At 50.2% G+C, this 18,975-nt stretch overlaps 5 protein-coding genes across 5 annotated transcripts; 4 read left to right on the forward strand and 1 right to left on the reverse strand.

The window, feature by feature from the left end:
• Nucleotides 1–110: 110 nt before the first annotated feature.
• BDZ99DRAFT_575408 (uncharacterized protein) lies at nucleotides 111–1,683 on the forward strand (the record flags this gene model as incomplete). The annotated part of the gene is made up of 3 exons (XM_033728463.1): nucleotides 111–348; nucleotides 407–869; nucleotides 921–1,683. The coding sequence occupies 3 exons, from the start codon at nucleotides 111–113 to the stop codon at nucleotides 1,186–1,188; spliced, it is 969 nt and encodes a 322-aa protein (XP_033571370.1). The 3' UTR covers nucleotides 1,189–1,683.
• A 519-nt stretch (nucleotides 1,684–2,202) lies between these two features.
• On the forward strand, nucleotides 2,203–3,170 carry BDZ99DRAFT_398015 (uncharacterized protein; the record flags this gene model as incomplete). Its single annotated transcript, XM_033716076.1, has 3 exons — nucleotides 2,203–2,244; nucleotides 2,418–2,520; nucleotides 2,647–3,170. The coding sequence occupies 3 exons, from the start codon at nucleotides 2,203–2,205 to the stop codon at nucleotides 3,168–3,170; spliced, it is 669 nt and encodes a 222-aa protein (XP_033571371.1).
• A 111-nt stretch (nucleotides 3,171–3,281) lies between these two features.
• On the reverse strand, nucleotides 3,282–4,975 carry BDZ99DRAFT_491201 (MFS general substrate transporter; the record flags this gene model as incomplete). The annotated part of the gene is made up of 5 exons (XM_033723091.1): nucleotides 3,282–3,598; nucleotides 3,652–4,019; nucleotides 4,079–4,438; nucleotides 4,490–4,820; nucleotides 4,870–4,975. The coding sequence occupies 5 exons, from the start codon at nucleotides 4,973–4,975 to the stop codon at nucleotides 3,282–3,284; spliced, it is 1,482 nt and encodes a 493-aa protein (XP_033571372.1).
• A 1,217-nt stretch (nucleotides 4,976–6,192) lies between these two features.
• On the forward strand, nucleotides 6,193–14,092 carry BDZ99DRAFT_491202 (reducing type I polyketide synthase; the record flags this gene model as incomplete). Its single annotated transcript, XM_033723092.1, has 4 exons — nucleotides 6,193–6,339; nucleotides 6,403–12,810; nucleotides 12,865–13,188; nucleotides 13,241–14,092. 4 exons carry the CDS (start codon nucleotides 6,193–6,195, stop codon nucleotides 14,090–14,092), a joined length of 7,731 nt encoding a protein of 2,576 aa, XP_033571373.1.
• A 2,430-nt stretch (nucleotides 14,093–16,522) lies between these two features.
• BDZ99DRAFT_544976 (uncharacterized protein) lies at nucleotides 16,523–17,342 on the forward strand (the record flags this gene model as incomplete). The annotated part of the gene is made up of 3 exons (XM_033726827.1): nucleotides 16,523–16,620; nucleotides 16,774–16,949; nucleotides 17,005–17,342. 3 exons carry the CDS (start codon nucleotides 16,523–16,525, stop codon nucleotides 17,340–17,342), a joined length of 612 nt encoding a protein of 203 aa, XP_033571374.1.
• Nucleotides 17,343–18,975: the final 1,633 nt, after the last annotated feature.

Below are 18,975 nucleotides of genomic sequence, written 5' to 3' on the forward strand. Positions count from 1 at the left end.
GAGCCACTTGAAAACCTATAATCGGGCCAAGGTCGCGATTGGGCTCATCTCGCACGTCGTTCCATAGCATCCATTTTCTCAGCCCATAGCAACGGCTCCACACCTACGCCATGTCTCCACTCCAGCTGGATCCAGCAGCTCTGGCCAAGCTGCCGCCAGGAGATCTCAGTGAGAATATTGGACATCGTGTCATGAATCTCGCTATCGCATTTCTCGTCCTGCAGTCTGTTTTTGTCGTGCTGTTCTACATTTCGCGATACCTCAACAAGATGCTCAATGGATGGGAGTGTTGGCTCTTCATGCCATTGGCATACATATTCTGCACGGCTTTGTGTATATGTGGAGTCCGTAAGTTCCTCTATCCTCATCTCCTATATTACATCCATTTGTTCTCACAAACACAAAGTAGCCGTGAAGATCGGCGGAGAAGGCCGACATATCGCAGCTGTTCTGTTAGAAGACCCGAATATCGTCACAAACCGGATCAAGATCGACAAGGCGGTAGAGTACATCGACCTTGCGGCTATTACCAGTGCCAAACTCGCCATTCTATGTCTGTACATCCGGATCTTATCCTTATGGCGCAGCTATCGGATCGCGATATACCTCACTGGCACGATCATTGTCTTGACCTGGATTGCGGCAATATTGCTTAGCACAACAATTTGCCACCCGTATTCATATCAGTGGGACCCTACGATCGAGGGCGGTCATTGCGGAGACATGATAAGAGCATACCAGTTCATCTGTGTTCCGAACATCCTCACAGATTTCATAATGCTACTTATACCTCTTCCTGCAGTCTACAAATTGCATGTCCAGTTGCCTGCCAAGATTGGTATTTTCGCTACGTTCCTGACCGGATCTGTGTACGTTCTATGTCCCTGTTTACGTCTAATCACGCTGACACCGTAATCTAGTGGAATTGTCACCTCGGTCCTCCGAATGCTATCCTTCCTCAACGACGCCCAGCTGCTTAACGACTTAACCTACAACTCCATTCCCACTTTCATCTTTACCATCATAGAAGCTGGTGTCTACTTGATAGCGGCCTGCATGCTCAGCCTTCGTCCTCTCAAACGCCACATTTTCAAGGACAAAAGCTTCACCAAATGGGTTGGGTCTTATCTGGATAGATTCTCCAGAGGTAGCTCGCAAGGCTCGATCTCGTTTGGCGGGCTCAAATAGGGTAGGGTGCCGAGAAGCACCTCGAATCAAATGGACTCGCGAGAACGGAATGCACAGAGTCTGGAGCCGAAGACCATTGCTACGACACATTTGAAAGAAGATGGTTCTCCCAGGTCGGAAGATCGGCACGGGTTGGTGTCTTCGACATGGGAAGGCCGTGAGACTGTGTGATAGTTAGGTTACATATCTCAAGGGTTTTGGAAAGGGTCTATGAGATCATATGCATTGGCTTGTTCATCGAGCTACAAGTGTTCACAGCGATAAAGATATCATTCTACATCCACAGCTGTGTAGAAGTCAACGTTATCAGACTTCAAGGTATCGAAAGCGTGGGTCCGTACCTTCGCGTGACTGCAACCAAAACACAATGGTAATACAGTGGGGCATAGAATGCAACATATGCGTTACACAGGCTGCGCCCCGTCAACCCAGAGAAGTACATAGGTTTATGAGAACTGCTGATCTGTGCATCGAAGACTCTTATAGCTGGCGTACAGCTGTGAATTGGGAGGAAGACATGATTGACTGTTATGCGCAGAGGGGCTACCTATATACGAGATAATGATGAGCTGTAGATAAGAGGAGAACATGACTTGGTGTAGCTGTAGGCGTGCGCTACAAAGGTAACAGCGTCACGGATAAAGGGCGCTAATGGTTAGAGTAATGTAGAGGCGGGCGCTAGCTGTTCGATCCTTAGGGGCTAGACTCGCGTTCTCGTAGGTTGCTATCGCAGCCACCAGGATGTTGGAATTGTATCCTCGCTCTCGCACAAGCGCTTATGGCTTACCGGCGACCTACCGCAGTGTAACAGACAACTGAAATCAATGCCAATCTTAGCTGCCCAGTCCACTCAGAATAAAGTCGGCACCAAATGAATCCATTATTGTAGCCTGATATATTTGCCGGCTGACCATTGCAAACCTTCAACTTTCGTGGTCCACTTACGAAGCCCTGGGTGACTGCCCATCTCCCTTGCCACTCAGTCTAGCTCTCACCAAAAAAAAGATATTGAGGATGCGTTTTCTATGTCTTCATGGGATGGGAACGGGTAGCAAGGTATGACTGTACCTCCATGATGCACAGGCTAGAATCACATATCCTCATTCTTTCCCTGGTTCCCTCAACGAAGAAGTTCAGTTTATACTGTGACAGGCTAACGATTTTCTAGATTTTCCAGATGCAAACAGGTAAGATTGAGTCCTAGAACGGCATTTTTTAGTTTTTCCAAGGCACGGATAATGATGTACGGAATAGCTGCTATACGGCATGAGCTAGGGGACGATCATACGTATGAGTTCGTGCAGGGGACGCAAGAATGGCCTATGGCTCCAGGTAGGATATATGCTTCTTGCCCCCTGTCATCCTTGCTCTACTTTCCCGTCTCCATGGTCTCCTACCGTCGTGGATGCTTGAAAAGACCCCTAGCTTGCTGACGAGACTTCCAAGAAATTGCAAAAGTATCTAATGCCAACGTTCCGCATTACGCGTACTATGACTACTCCGTCGGCGCCTTTATTGATGCTCTGGATGCGCTCGAAAAATACATCAAAGTCGAAGGTCCTTTTGATGGTGTCCTTGGCTTCAGTCAAGGCGCAGGTCTTGCAGTCATGTACCTCGTGCGACATGCGCACCTGTATCCAACTGCTCCCTTGCCATTCAAATGCGCCATTGTTATCAGCAGTATAGGTGTTTATGATCCATTCATCTGGTTCTCCACTGGCCACTCTGTGGAGTTGGATCACATGCCACCTGGTGTGAGGAAAATAGGAATTCCGGTGGCATTGATATGGGGCGAAAAAGATGGGGCGGAGTCGAAGAGGGAAGGAGAGGCCATGCGAAATCTGTTTGAGGACGAAGGTGTGTGGACGTTCGTTCATGGGGGTGGACATGATGTTCCGGGGCCGAACATAAAGGATTCGGTGAAGGGGTCTGTGAGGGCAATTCGGAGGGCTGTAACGCAAGCCCGACTCTCTTCATCATGAGTTTCGCTGCGCAATAGTATTAAAGGAGAATGGTTTCGTAAACTAGTAGTGCCATGCTCCAGCTAGGAACGCTCAAGCCAAGTATCGGAACAAAGACTAGAGCCCCCACAATCATGAATGTTGCACTGGATTGACAACTTGACCCGTCCACATCAGCGCTGTCGTTGGTATCTGCGCTGCCGCAAACCCAATCACGAACTTGATCTGCAGATTGTAGCTCTCCCCAAAGATAGCTCGGACATTATCAAGTGTGGCGCCTGAGAGCATGTGCAATGCCTCTGTCTTTTCCATCACCGCGAGCACCAGATCCAAAGGGAGCACATCGATGAGATGGTGTCGGAGATAGGGTGTAGAGAGGGATGATGCGACAGATATTCCAATCAAGCCGCCGAGGACGCGGAATTGAGAGACTGATGCTGTTCCCACCGCTTTCCTGCATCAGCAAACGCTCCAGAGAAAATGCCAATGGCCGTAAACTTACCGAGATCACGTTTCTCCATCGCATACGGTACCAGCAGGATCAACCCTGCAGCTAGAAACCCTACGCCCAAGCCTATAAGCACTTGGAATGCATATTGTGGCGAATGGATATGTGGATCTGTCGGTATGCGAGAGAGGAACACGGCGCCGATGAGCTGCAATACTGCACCGACGAGGATTATGATGCAGGGTGGAACCTTTGGCTTGCCCATCAGCACAGCTGCGAGGCTTGACCCACCGGGGACAAAAGCTCCAAAAGGAAGCATGCGAACGGCTGCATCCAAGGATGAGAGGCCGTTAACAGTCATGAAGCGTTGTGGGATTTGGACGAGGCAGACCATCAGAACTGTTCCCGTAAGGTATGAATTTCTTAGTCCATAAATTAGCCCAAGTGTCCGTAAAAGCTGGAGAGGTGTGATATTACATACAGGAGCATTCCGAGACAGATACGAGACTGGCAAAATCGCCAGGGAAGAAGGGGCTCCGGGTATTTGAAGCGCGTGGTGACGAGCCATTGCCAGGTGAAGAATGCGATGATGAAGGGAATAACAAGAAGAAACAGAGGGAGGACGAATGAGGACGTCCAGGCGTAACCGAGGGCGGCTTGTTGGAAACCCGTAGATGCAAGAATACATATTCCAAGGAGAAATATGGAGCCAAGTACATCGAGGCGCCGAAGGTGGCTGGTCATGGACAATCCGCCACGGTCTGTTACTGCAGGTTCATTCCAAAGCTTGGAGGGAAACATAACGAGCAGAGCTATGATAGCCACTGCGCAGACTGGTACACTAGATAGAAAGTCAGCTGGCCATAGCATGATAGCCCTCGAGGACACATACTTTAGCAAAAAGATCCACCTCCATTTAGTTCCAGTCGAGAGAGCACCTCCGATCAGCGGACCTGCAACTAGAGCCAATGCGACGACTCCAGTGACCAGGCTCACAAATATGGGCCACTTCCTTGGTGGTACCAACTCGAAGAAGACAAGCTGTGTCAGAGCGAAGATGCCGCATCCTCCTATGCCTTGGACCCAGCGAAACATGATGAGTTGGGTCAGAGTCTGGCTTGCGCCGCAAGCTCCAGAGAAGACTGTGAAGATGAAGAGAGAGGCTACGATGATCGCTTTTCGTGTGAGGATGTCGGAGAGCTTTGCCCAGATCAACTGGAATCCTGGGATGAAGTTAGACGCCTACTTGCGCATCGTCACAGGTTCTCTTACCGCAGAATGTTAGCAGGTATGCGGTGAAGACCCATGAGCTCCTATTGTATCCACCAAGCTGATCCGTGATGGTGAGGATGGCAGTGCTCGTGACTGATGTGTCCATCTGGGCAACAAAGAGAGCTAGAAGAAGCCAAAAGCTAATTCCATAGAGGTGCCATCCAGTGACATAAGAGGACTCGTCCGTAGGCTCATGGTCGGGCCCTTCCGACTCGACTTCGCCTACTCTGATTGGCTGATTCGCTGGGGCCGAGTGCGTCGCCATGTTCTGACTTTCAAGACAGACAGGTAGAGGGCAGACGACTGGAGTTCGTCGGTCGTGCGAGGTGGCAGAGATGCGAAGATGCGAAGACGCGGAAAGTTTGCGGAAGATGCTGCTTGAGTTACTTCCAAACCCTGTGCCACGTGTGACGTTGGATGAGGGGTGAAGGCAACCAGAAAATATAACAGCGTCACACCGATCTCAACCCGCGGTTTGGGTAGCGTTTCTCCGTCGCATTCCCACCGACGCCGGGGTGTGACTGTTTTACATGCCACCGCGGAGACCGGTCAACGCACCTGACCGTAGATGCGCGACGTCGGGCGGCGTGCACAGCGTTATAGCCTATCTAAGGCGTGTGCGCGTGTGCCTTAGCGAAGCGGCCCGTTCCATATTTGGGGTCAAACCCTGCACTGAGCAATGCTGAAAACGCCTCTCCCGGTCCGCCTTGCGCCATAGGACTATTCTATACCAGCCTCGTTTCCAATTCACACTACAGCCCAACAAACGACCATGCCAGAGAGAAACAAAGAAAACAGCTCTCCAGTACACAGCCCTATATCGCAGGTTGGGAGCCAAGGAGAATGGAGCCGTGCCATATGGTCATCAGCAAGAGAAACGTCGCATGTGCCCGGCGTGGGAGACAGAATTCTGACAGCATCCGGTGTCGTTGAACCCTCCTCCGATGGACCATGTAATTGTATGGCCTTGCTGATTGGCAATAAATAAAGTCCAACCCCGCTGACAGACTCATCCCAGGTCAGGACCGTCTGGAAGAGAATCTGCCACGTGGGAGCGCCCCGAATGGGAGCCTTTCTAACCGCACCTCGTCAGCCAATCGAGTTCAGCACGACTCACCAGAAACCATTCATCCATCCCATGGCACAGCGAGGGGGAGCAATACCATCGCCATGTCAGTTGGCACCCATTCAACTGACGCGTCAAATGGAACCCCAGCTCCCAACAGCACGCATAACCAGCCGTTAGATCACCTCAGAAGCGCCATTGACCAGCGCCCCTCAATTCCTGCTGCCACCCCTCCAGAGCCTATCGCCATTATCGGCATGGCCTTCCAGTTTCCTTCGGGTGCCGTGACTGAAGATGCGTTCTGGGAGATGCTGACCTCTAAGCACTGCGCCTCGACCGATTTCCCAGCCGACAGAATGAACATTGATGCTTTCTATAGTCCAGACCCTAAGAAGCCCAATTCTGTAAGCCTTTTGAGCCCCTAAATCCGTCCCCCAAACCCCGTCTAACACATTCGATCAAATCAGGTTCACACAAAGAAAGCCCACTTCCTTCGCGACGACATCCGCAACTTTGATGCCGCCCACTTCAACATTACTCCCGCCGAAGCCGGCGCCATGGACCCCAACCAGCGTGGGCTGATGGAAACAACCTACCACGCCCTCGAATCCGCCGGTATTCCAGCCTCCTCCATCGCTGGCACAAACACCTCCGTGCACGCTGGCTTTTTCTCCACAGATTTTATGACCTTCAACCTACGTGACCCACTCCGCATCCCCAAGTACTACGCGACGGGCGCTAGCTCCTCAATTCTGTCTAACCGCATAAGCTGGTTCTTCAATCTGCGCGGGCCGAGCATGACAATTGACACGGCCTGCTCGTCGGGCTTGGTGGCGCTGCATCTGGCGTGCCAGGGCTTGTGGGTGGGCACCAGCGACATGGCCATTGTCGCAGCTGCCAATTTAATCCTCTCACCAGAGCTCAACATCGCACTCAGCAACATGAACTTCCTTTCTCGCGACGGAAAATGCTATTCTTTTGACCACCGCGCCTCGGGCTACGCGCGCGGCGAAGGTTTTGCTGTGCTGGTTTTGAAGCCCCTTTCCAAAGCGCTAGCGGCCGGAGATACAATTCGCGCCCTCGTAAGGAGTACGGCAAGTAATCAAGACGGGCATACGAGTGGTGGCATTACCCAACCAAGCAATGATATGCAGACCCAGCTCATCCGCTCCACATACACAAAAGCTAGTTTAGATATGCGGGAGACACGTTTTTTTGAGGCGCACGGCACCGGCACCGCAGTTGGAGATCCCATCGAAGCACGCGCGATAGGTGAGAGTTTTCGGGAGTATCGATCAGACGACCAGCCACTGTACGTTGGGGCGGTCAAATCCAATGTGGGGCATTTGGAGGGTGCGAGCGGCCTTGCGGGGGTGATAAAAGCGGTGCTCGCACTCGAGAAGGGAGTCATACCGCCGAACACCAACCTTGAAGAGCTGAACCCGGGCATCGACGACAAGTTCTTCCGCTTGAACTTTCCACGGGAGTGCGTGCAGTGGCCAGAAGGCGGAATCAGAAGAGCGTCTGTTAACTCGTTCGGATATGGAGGAGCCAACGCTCATGCTATCCTCGACGATGCCTACTCTTACCTTCGCTCAAAACAACTGAATGGAAACCATTCTACTTTGCCAATACAGCCGGGCATCAACGGTTGTGTGAGCGACCACCATACGAACGAGGAGTTTGGGAATGGCGTAGGCTACCACAATTATCATCGAGATGAGCCACTTCCAGCATCCGTTGAACCAGATTTCACCCCAAAGCTCCTCATTTTCTCTTCTTCGGACGAGTCCGGAATTACTCGTCAAATCACTGCCCACAGCTCCTATCTTCGACAACTCAATCCTTCAACACTCTCCACCCTGCTCCCACATTACTCCCACACCCTCCACACCCATCGCACAATGCTCAACTTTCGATCGTACGGCATTCTCACATCCCAAAATGAACTCCTCTCCGTCCCAACTCTGATGTCCAGACCACTTCAGGCCCAAGGCACCGATCCTCGTCTTGGCATCGTCTTCACAGGCCAAGGCGCTCAGTGGCACGGCATGGGACGTGAACTTTTATCCGAGCCCAAATTTCTGACCAGTGTACAGCGATCGCAGACGTATCTTGAAGAGCTGGGATGTACGTGGTCACTGATCGAGCACCTCAGTAATGAGAGATATGCTGCATCTGTTGGCCAGGCGCAGTATAGCCAGGTACTGACAACATCTGTGCAACTAGCCCTGGTGGATCTAATAGTATGGCTCGAGATCAATTCTTCAGTCGTGGTAGGGCACTCATCCGGTGAGATAGCAGCGGCTTATGCCGCGGGACACATCTCCCAATCCTCCGCAATCCGGGTGTCGTACTACCGTGGTCTTCTAGCATCAAAATTGGAGAATGAGCAGACATTAAAGTACTCCATGGCTGCTATAGGTCTGTCGCGTGCAGATACCGAGTCTCACATCAAACTGCTAGGCGCAAAACCAGATTCTGGAGTGAAGGCTGAAACAATTACAATAAGCTGTATCAATAGCCCTTCTAACGTTACTGTATCCGGTCCTGATCATGTTGTCGACACTCTCGTTGAATATCTGGTGGGAAAGCAGGTCTTTGCGCGGAAACTGAAAGTAGGATTGGGATACCATTCCCCCCAGATGGCCCAAATCAGCAGCGAATATCTTCATATTCTCGACGACCTCGAACTGAAAAAAGGAGACTCGAAAATCCGACCTATGATGGTGTCTTCTGTTACAGGCCGGATTACCGACGCCTCAACCGTGTGCTCTGGAGAGTACTGGGTCCGCAACATGGTCTCTCCTGTCAACTTCTTCGGCGCACTGTGCTTCTGCGGTTCGATCTCCAAGTCAGTCCCTATCAATAAACGCTTAGACCTTAGCCACACTACCGAGCTGCGTATTGACGGCTGGCTGGAAATCGGGCCACATTCTGCGCTGCAAGGTCCCATCCGCGAAACCCTAAAATTCCTCTCCCGCGAAAATGAAGTCATCTATACCTCTGCGCTCGTCCGTCACAAATCTGCACTCTCAAGTGTTCTTTCCGCAGCCGGACACCTCCACTGTCTATCCTTCCCGGTGAATATGTCGCACGTAACTCTCCTTGGTCTCTCGTCTGCCCAGCGAAGATCTCTAAAAGTGTTGCCGAATCTCCCTCGGTACTCCTTCAACCACTCTAGCCTTCATTGGGAGGAGCCACAGTCCAACAAAACCTTCCGATTTCGGAAGCACGGTAACCACGACCTGCTCGGCGCCAAAATCAGCGAGCCCAACCCGGCGGAGTCGCAGTGGAGATTCATCATCAGGGAAGATGACATGCCATGGGTCCAGGACCACAAAGTCAATGGCGCCATTTTGTATCCTGCCGCGGGCATGATCGTCATGGCAATCGAAGCTGCTAAACAGCTGATGGAAGATCATACCCCTGTAGCTTTCGAGTTAGAGGACGTAGAAGTCCCCGCACCAATAATGATAACTTCAGCACCAGAAGGAGTTGAGACACGCATTAATATGAGTGCCAGTACGAAAGGTGCAAAGGGGGAAACGGATTACAAATTTCGCATTTTCCTCTGCAAAGCCGATGATAGCCCATTAGTAGTATGCTCCGGTACGATACGTGGAGACTACAAGCGCGGAATTTCAGATGTCGACCAAGGGATGGAGGCCAGAGAAAAGGCCGCACGTTTAAGATCCGAGTTTGAAGATACGGTCATAGGGTGCACGCAGACTGTGGGCCATGATGAGCTGTATCAAGTCATCCGCAATGAGACGGGCCTTGACTACGGTCCTGCATTCCAAGCGCTGGATAGTATTTGCTTTGACGGTTCTGGGCGAGCGGTTGCCACTGTTCTTCCTCAAGATATTGGGTCGACGTCCGCCTACACAGTACATCCCACCAGGCTCGACGGTATATTTCAACTCACGTTTGCGGCACTGGGTGCCATGAGGCAGGCGAAAACCATGGTACCGACTTTTTTGTCGAGGCTGTGGATTCCAGTTCTCGGATTTGGGCACCCTAGTCACGCCCCCGATAAGGCATACGCCAAGATCAAGAAAGTATCCCAGCGCACGGTCGTTGTCGACATCAAGACTGTTGGTGGCACTAACACGCTGCCAAAAGCCGAGATCGATGGCTTGGAGGTGACAGTCATGGCATCAAACATTGAAGTCGCCAAAACGCTCGCCGATGCAAAATACACCTGCTCACACATAGAGTGGAAAGTCGATCTGGATACTCTTGAGATGAGGGAGATACAGGAGTACTGCGAAGCGGCAAGATCCACAAAGCCTGAGCCTGTGGAATACTTCAACAACATGGATGTATTGGTGTTCCAGTACGGAATAAGAGCGCTTCAGGAAGTCAAAAGACAAGGAGGTTATGTTGCACCAAATATGGAACGATATGCTGCGTGGCTGCGTGAGCGGATCCACTTGACCTCTTCTCCGCCCGCAAAGAGCGATGCTGAGCTCGACCGACTCTGCGAATCCGTTGTCCATACTACCCGTGGTCAGCTTCACATCACCATAGGCCAACATCTCGCAGAATTTATTCGCGGTGACGCTGATCCGCAGCAAGTTATATTCGCTGACGAGGCAATGATCACAGAGTTCTACCGCGAATTGATGGAAGATACAACTGGCCTTGATCCTTTCAATCGATACTTGGATGCACTAGTGCACAAGACCCCGGGCTTGAAGTTTCTAGAAGTAGGCGCCGGAACAGCTTCGTCGACGACAGCGATTTTGAAAGTGATTGGAAATCCCGCCATTGGCCCACGATTTGAAGAGTACATGTTCACAGACATCACCCCATTCTTCATAGAACAAGCACGTGTGAAATTTGCCGAGCATGCTGGAATGAAGTATCAAGCCTTGAATATCGAGCAAGAATTGTCGGATCAAGGATTCGAGGCGAGCGCGTACGACGTTGTAGTTGCGGACAACGTAATACATGCGACGAGAAACCTACATGTCACACTCGGAAACATACGAAAGCTACTTCGTCCAGGTGGAAAGCTAATCTTGAAGGAACTAGTGACCCCAGAGCGCCTGCTTACTGGTTTCGCGTTTGGTCTTCTTCCGGGATGGTGGCTGGGCTGTGAAGCGGAGAGACAGAGAAGTCCTCTAGTTCCTGAGAGAAGATGGGATGAGATCTTAAAAAAGTGTGGCTTTTCAGGAACCGACCTGATTTTCCGAGATCATATGAGGCATGAGCCTCACATCTGGACTATCATGATATCAACTGCTACTGACGCCCCCGGCGCTTCAAGCGCTTTGAAAGTTAGGCCTGTCACTTCACCGGCTTTCATAATCGATCCAACTTCAAGTAGTCAGAAAGCAGTAGCAATCAGCATCGCCTACGAGCTTGGTCATCCAAACGACCCTAAGTTACTCACTCTTTCCGAAGCGGGTCTCCTTTGCGGTAAAGAACCCGAGCCGCAAAACTACATCTTCCTAAATGAAATGGATCGTCCAATATTACGAGACATCCAAGAATCGGACTTTTTCAGTATCCAAAAGATTCTCCAATCAGCGCGCAGCATTCTCTGGGTAAAGCAAGGCCGGGGGGGCAGTGCTCCATTATGCCCCGACTTTGCCATAAGTGACGGTCTGTGTCGCGTCTCACGGCGTGAGAATAACAACGTCATTGTTTCTCTAGCCTTGGAAGATACAAGCCTTGCGTCAGTTGCCCACATAGCCAAAGTCTTCAGAATCACTCAGGACGCATTGCAAACTGATACCTTTGACTATGAGCCTGAGTATTCAGAGATGGACAAGAGGCTGTGTGTGAATAGACTTTGTAGAGCAAAGTATCTGGATGAGCATGTTCTTAGGCGGACTGCGCGGCCCGTCCTGCATCAGAGAATCGGAGAAAAAAGACTGGAAATGGGCATTCGCGCCCGAGGTCTTCTAGACACGATCGAATTCTCCGAGGACTCCACGTTTGGCAGGCCACTTGGCCCCAGTGAAATCGATATCGAGGTGCATGCAATCGGGATAAACTACAAAGATTGCTTGACCTTGCTTGGTAAGTACGACTCGGATTACCTTGGATCCGAGTGCTCCGGCATTGTAAGCAAAGTTGGAAAAGGTGTTACCGAGTTCAAAGTTGGCGATAGGGTTCTTGTCGGCAACCTTGGCGTCTTCAAGACCTACGTCCGCACTACTGATCAAGCGGTCATTCGAATTCCCTGCACGATGACTTTTGTCGAGGCAGCGTCAATTTTTACGGCGTACTGTACCGCATACTATTGCCTCATTGACATAGCCCGTCTTCGAAAAAGTGATACCATTCTTATACATGCCGCTGCTGGGGGAACAGGGCAGGCAATGATTCAGCTTGCACAGTACGTCGGCGCCGAAGTGTTCACCACGGTCGGCTCAGAGACGAAGAAGAAGCTCTTGATGAACGTATACGGTATTCCGGATGACCATATCTTATATTCGAGGGACGACTCCTTCGCAGACGGCATAAAGCGTATGACAGGCGGACGTGGACTGGACGTCGTCATCAATTCTCAGCAAGGGCGACTTCTCGAGGCGTCCTGGGAATGTATCGCCCCTTTCGGTCACTTCATTGATATAGGGCTGAAAGACGCGTTTTTGAGGGGCCACTTACCAATGCATGTTTTTACACGGACTGCTTCATTTTCTGGCGTAAATCTGGCTGCCATGTGCGAGCGCAAAGACGGACTCAACAAGAGGTTGATGAAGGAAGTGATGAATCTCTTTGTGAATAAGAAGCTTCAGGTTGGAAGCCCGCTCAATATCTACCCTCTTGAAGAGGCTGAGCAGGCTATCCGCTTCCTCCAGAGCGGAAAAAGTTCAGGCAAGATTGTTCTGAAAGTAGACAAGGGCGCGTCACTTCCGGTGAGTTCTCAACATACGAGCCGTTCTCAAGAACTCATACTGATATAATGACAGATTGTACAAGGCTCAGAATCAAAATACTGCTTCCATGAAGACGCCACCTACGTGATTGCGGGTGGTCTTGGTGGAATAGGCCGCAGTATGGCGCGGTGGCTCGTTCACCGTGGTGCACGCAATCTCATCCTTCTTTCTCGATCTGGTCCGCACGGCAGTGAACAAGCGCAGGAAATGTTGGCTGAGATGTGCGAGGCTGGAGTCAATGTACAATGCCCTTCCTGCGATATCACGGAACTGTCGTCACTGAGGAGTGCGCTACTGGAATGTTCAAAGACAATGCCGCCAATTCGGGGCTGCATCCAAGCCGCCATGGTTCTTCGAGTAAGTCATCCACGTCTCCAACGCACGCGCCTCACAGAACTGATGATGACAGGATTCCACCTTCATTAATATGTCCATAGAAGAATGGCAACAGGCGACTCAGCCAAAAATCCAAGGATCTTGGAATCTGCACCTTGCACTGCCTTCTGGAATGGCTTTCTTTATCCTGCTGTCTTCCTTCTGTGGCATCTTTGGCAACGCCGGCCAGTCCAACTACTCAGCCGGCAATACTTACCAAGACGCCTTTGCAGGCTACCGCACCTCAATCGGAGAAAAGACTGTTGCTCTGGACTTGGGAATTGTGCTCGGGGAAGGGTTCGTGGCTAACAGTCAAGAAGTCCTGGATCGCCTACTAAGACTGGATCTACTCCGTCCAAACACGCTGCCCGAGATCTTTGCCTTGATTGATTACTATTGTAACCCCGATCTTGGGTCAATTGAGCCGTTCCAAAGCCAGGTTGTCACCGGCTTTGAATTACCTGCCGACATTGAAGGAAAAGGAAAAGAGATTCCCAATGCAATGCTTCAGCGCATTTTTCGTTGCATGCAGCAAGCCGAAGGATCGCACAAGCATTCGCTGGCTTCAAACTCGAAAGTCCAATCGTTTAGAACTGCATTTGCTAGCGCCGCGTCGTCAAGTTTAGGCAGTCTTGTCGTGTTGGAAGCATTGCGAGTAAAGCTGAGCAGGGTCTTGGGCTTGTCAATCGAGCATATTGATCTCGATTCGGCGTTAGATAGCTTTGGAGTTGATTCATTGGTTGGGTTGGAGCTGCGGAACTGGCTGGCTAACGAGACCGGTGCCGATCTTGCTGTCTATGAAATCCTCGGTGGGGCGACATTGAAGAGTATTGCGGAGACGGTCACATCAAAGAGTTCTATACGCCCAGAGAGTTGGAATAAGTAACGAGAAACGACAGGGAAAATCGGTGCTGCATCTAAAGGATTCGATGTGCCAAGGCTCGCCGTTGAATGAGTTCAAGAAGAAGAAGCCCGAAAAGAATAGAAAGGGGTATTACTTAGACTCGAGCTATGTTACTTTAAACTACCAACATGAATTATCCGCTTCACATAATTCACCATTTCCCTTCCGCTCTTCTTTCATTATCTTCTCATAATCTTAACTTTCATTTGAGGTAGGAAAGAAATTGAAGCGATTTGACAAATCTAGAGTGAAACCCGCCCATCGATTTCTTAACTACAAGTATGCTGGCTGGATTAGTTCCTGGAACAACCCTCTTCTTTGCCAACTGCCCGACTTTTCAGAATTCATTAACTACGGTATTGATCGCAGATTTCACCATGCCGGCGTTATTCGCCTTAGCCTTGAAACGGCGGACGGGATTTGTAACGCGACGATGGTAGTTATAGGCCTTTTCTGCAGCTTCAGTTTCCTCTAATTCAGTCCATGATTCCTTTTTAGCCTTCGCCCTCGCCGCAGTACACAGTTTCTTCACCTCCAGAGTTAAGGCTTCAGCATCCTTTTTAGCGCTCATAATATCACCGCAAACAGGGGAGGCTTGAATAACGCCAGCATAATCAATTGTCTATCGTATCATGAGCAATGTTCCACAAGCTATCGCTGTGAAGTTCTAGAAGCCTTCGGTGTATACGTCTGAAACCAGATCATCCTGACCAGCTTGATGTCTGGTGCCGCAGTCGATCCCCACTCAGTGGTGGCCAGACAGACGAAAATTAGTTTGCGAACGGGATCATCGCTCTTAAGGACATCCCACCAAGTGCAATACTCACCGACTAAGCACGCGCACTAGTCACTCGCCTTAGCAAAGAGATATGAGTCATATTGTTTGGCGGTGCTGCCCCCTTATCGGTGAAGCGCAAGGATACGCGGTCATTTCAGGATGACGGAAAGGAAAGGCGACGCGAAAACAGAAAGCGTAGTAATAGATTTCGGTTTTGAAAACCCGGACAATGCATTGCCCGATCTAACTAGCCAGATACGTCAAATTCAAACCCTTAGAAAACCGAGGTGCAAACCTCAAGGTTCCGAGGTTGTTGATTGCGGGTCGATAGGAATAGATGCTGAGGATGGAGGTGAAACAATGCATTGAACGAGGTAAGTGATGTATTGGATGAGCATCTATCTAGGCTACGTACGCCGTATATATACTCTGTGTGTGTGGAGGCTTACGTAGCCGTACCGTAGAACTGTGAGGGCTAAGTATAGGAACCGTGTTCTATATCAAGGTAGCCGAGCTAACCGTACCATACTCCGTAGGCTAGCTGGCTAAGAATACGTACTCTGTCAAGACTAGGTGCCAGAAACAGGTAGTACGATATTCCAATGTGCACCCAAGCAATTTCCTTTCCCGTTCAGGAAACTGAGCTGCTCATGCTCCAGCCTGAGCTGTGGCTGTGCTGGGTGAGCGCATCCTGAGCGGAGACTGAGCGCATCCTGAGCCGAGACTGAGCGCATCCTGAGCCGAGACTGAGCAGCTCGTTGGACTCCAGTTTTGGGCCCTGTATTCGACAGGGAGTGTTGAGCCTGGGATCCTCACCCTGCCTCGGAGGGTCATTTCCGGGCCCATAGGCCTGCCAGGTTCCAGTTTCAGGCCCCAATTCTCGAGTAAACTTACCCTTGATGGAAAACAGCTCAAGACTCACGCGTTGGAGGATTAAGGTTATCGATAAGTAAGGCTTGTCACAAATATCAAATTCATGACTTCGCCAAGTTTCTGCAACGCCTTTACGCATCCATCCAAAATGTCAGGTTCCGACTCAGAAGGCGGTGTTCCACTTATAGAGCCTGTGTCTAAGGCAACAGCGCCATCAGCAGTCTCCAAGAAGCGGAAGCGAGAAGCAGAAGCTGAAGCCGAAGCAAAGAAGAAAAAGAAGCCCAAGCAATAAAAGAAGAAGAAGCCCAAAAATATCCTAAATAAAGACCTAAATGAGCACTCGGCGTAAATGTTGCGTTTGCGCGTTACTGCATTCAGAAGGTCTCAATCAGTTGCAATAAAGACAACTCTCTCTAACTCTTTCGAGCATCTCTACTTTTGCTTGTCGGCGACGGCGAAGCAAAGAGCCCCGAACTCCAGCCTCAGGCGGGAATCGAGGTTGAATAAGCGGGACCCGTCTACCACATAATTACAAGCGACCCCGCAGTGGTCAGCCCCCGGTTCTCGCCGATCTGCTCGACCGATATCGACCGACTTGTTTTGTATAAGTGGAATTCGTCACGAGGCCTGACTTTCTTTACTCAGCTGTCTAGATGCCATTCCGTCCTCTTCAGCTATTCAACACCTCTACCAGAGTGTTCCGCCAGGCTACTGCATACCTTACCTTCAAGCGTCCATTCAACACTCAGAATCGATCCCTCATGTCTCCTAAGCCAAACCTAGTCTTCGTCCCAGGCTCATGGCATGGCCCCGAATGCTACTCCAAAGTAGTAGCGCTCCTTGAGCCGCAGGGCTTCAAGTCCACCGTCGTAGACCTTCCATCAACACAATCGGATCCAGCAAAGAACCTCACCGACGACATCAAAGCCGTCGCCAGGGTAATTGAAACATAAACCACAGCCGGCCACGACGTTGTCGTGGTCGTCTGGTCCTAAGGGGGCGTAGTTGGCAGCAGCGCCATCCAAGGGTTCACCTCTGCATCAGCAAAAGGTCGCGTGGTCGGCATGGTGTACATGGCAACTGGCTTCAACCCCGCCGGCGTGAAAATGAGCTTCCTCGGTGGGCTAGGAGGCAAGCCGCCGCCATTGTGGAAGATGAATGAGGAGACTGGCTTTGCTGAGATTGTTGGTAAGGTGGATTGGTTGCCGACAAAATAATATGAACAGCTAACGCGTTTCACTAGTTGATTCCAGGGAGATGTTCTACAATAACCTCCCCGAGGACGAGGGCAATGCTTTAGTCGCGAAGCTCCGGAAGCAGAGCCTCGCTTCGCTGACAGAGGCGAGCGAGCTAGCCTACGCGGGCTGGATGGACGTACCGGTATGGTATTTGGCGACTGTGCAGGACAAGGGGCTGCCGGTTGAGGCGCAGAGGATGTTTGTGCAGATGGCGAAGGATGCGGGAGGCGATGTGACGTTGGAGGAGGCGGATAGTAGTCATTCGGTTATGTTGAGCAAGCCGAAAGAGACGGCGGAGTTCATAGTGAGGGCTGTGGCGGCCTTCGAAGGAAAGAAGGAGTAAGATGCACTATAGGATGTTCCCATGGTGTGATTTGTATGTTTAGTCCCTGAATATATACCCAAACACCTCTCTTCTCCGGAATAGTGGTTTATCCTTGAATGATACTTAAGGGGACACAGAACGCTTGCCGATGCTTAGCACTATGTTTCATCCCTTTTCTTTGAGAGAAAGGCCAACGCCATTGTAGCTTATTTTTTAAGCTTTGTAGTGTACGGTAAGAAAGGAGCTAAAGTCGCGCAGTGTTTCGAGGCGCGACAGGCATCCGTCGAAATCTAAGTATTTCCTAGATTTATTCTCTCCCTCACTTTTAGAACACATCCTTGTATATTCCGGGCTCTCATTACAGAGAAATAAAGCTATCCCGGCCCCCTAGAGCATTGCCAAAACCGCAGATCTGCTTTTGACGATCCGACGAGACTTACTAGCTTACTTGAACGCGTTAATTACTAGCATGAATAGAGGAGTAGCAATAAGCAGCGCAAATTGTGCCATTTCACTGTTAAAGACAGCTTCTCCAACTTTAATAGATGAAGGTATTTAGAGACGGAGCTTGTGTGCGTAGTTCCTCGTAAAGCTCCCCAAGGAACGGAAGAGCAAATATCTTCACAGCAGAAGAAATCAAAATAAGAAAAAGAGATAACACTAGAATAGGAGAACGATGTTGGCATAAAGTGAAGAGAGAATGAGAATGGAAGTGGACGCGAAAGGGAAGTGGAGATGTGGACGCGAAGGAGAGGTGGAAGGCAATGCAGAGGAAAGATTGGAGAAGCTCAGAGATTGTTGGATTCGAGTTCCAAAACTCAAGACTAGAATAAATGAATACTTTTACTTTCCTTGAATTTAAACATACCTAGTAATGAGATCTACAATCTCGATTGTATTTCACTCTTCCAACATGCAAGCATATAGCCTCGAAACTTTCAGATAGAAACGTTAAACCCAGCCACGAGTTTTCAAACTCCAAGTATGCCACACAATAATCATACACGAAGTACATGCCACCTTCCCAGAAAAACCTTTTCTCTTCCCTAATTGCTTCTCTAATCATCCTTCCCCTCATCCCTCCTTGGCTTAAAGTTCGTCTAATTTCCATTATAAAACTGTCGCTCGCGATCCCTCTAATCTCCACCTCTCTCCTGCTCCCGTTGATCTGCGAGCGTCCTCACCCTCCCGTCCCCACCAGTAAGACATCAATGCGATGTCTCCCTTCGTAAAATTTGAAAGATTGTTCATCATCTAACAGACTGGATAACAGTAAGAATCGTTTGTCTTTTAGTTAATTAATCGGGCCTCTATATAACTAAGGCATAGGGTCCAAAAAAGGTCCCACAAGGGGACCAATATGGCCCATCTTAATCCAATGAATCCGCCACGTTTGCCTCGCGAGGATCCTGAAAATGGACCCTAGATAAGACCAGAAATGGGACCTCTAGATGGTTCTAAGAGCTCTGCAGCTAACATAGTTTGTATTAACAAAGGAAGTTGCTTAGGGAGCCGGGAATCTAACCTCCCCTCCTGCGTTCTTTATCAGCTCCTGTGTGTAACGACTCGTACCCTTCGATGTAGCCCTGCAAGAAGGCTAGTCTGGGAGCTTGCTTTATAGACGGCATTGGTGGCAACAGCGCATCTGTGG

Source organism: Mytilinidion resinicola (assembly GCF_010093595.1).
Source record: "Mytilinidion resinicola strain CBS 304.34 unplaced genomic scaffold BDZ99scaffold_22, whole genome shotgun sequence".
In the NCBI taxonomy this organism is placed as follows: domain Eukaryota; kingdom Fungi; phylum Ascomycota; class Dothideomycetes; order Mytilinidiales; family Mytilinidiaceae; genus Mytilinidion; species Mytilinidion resinicola.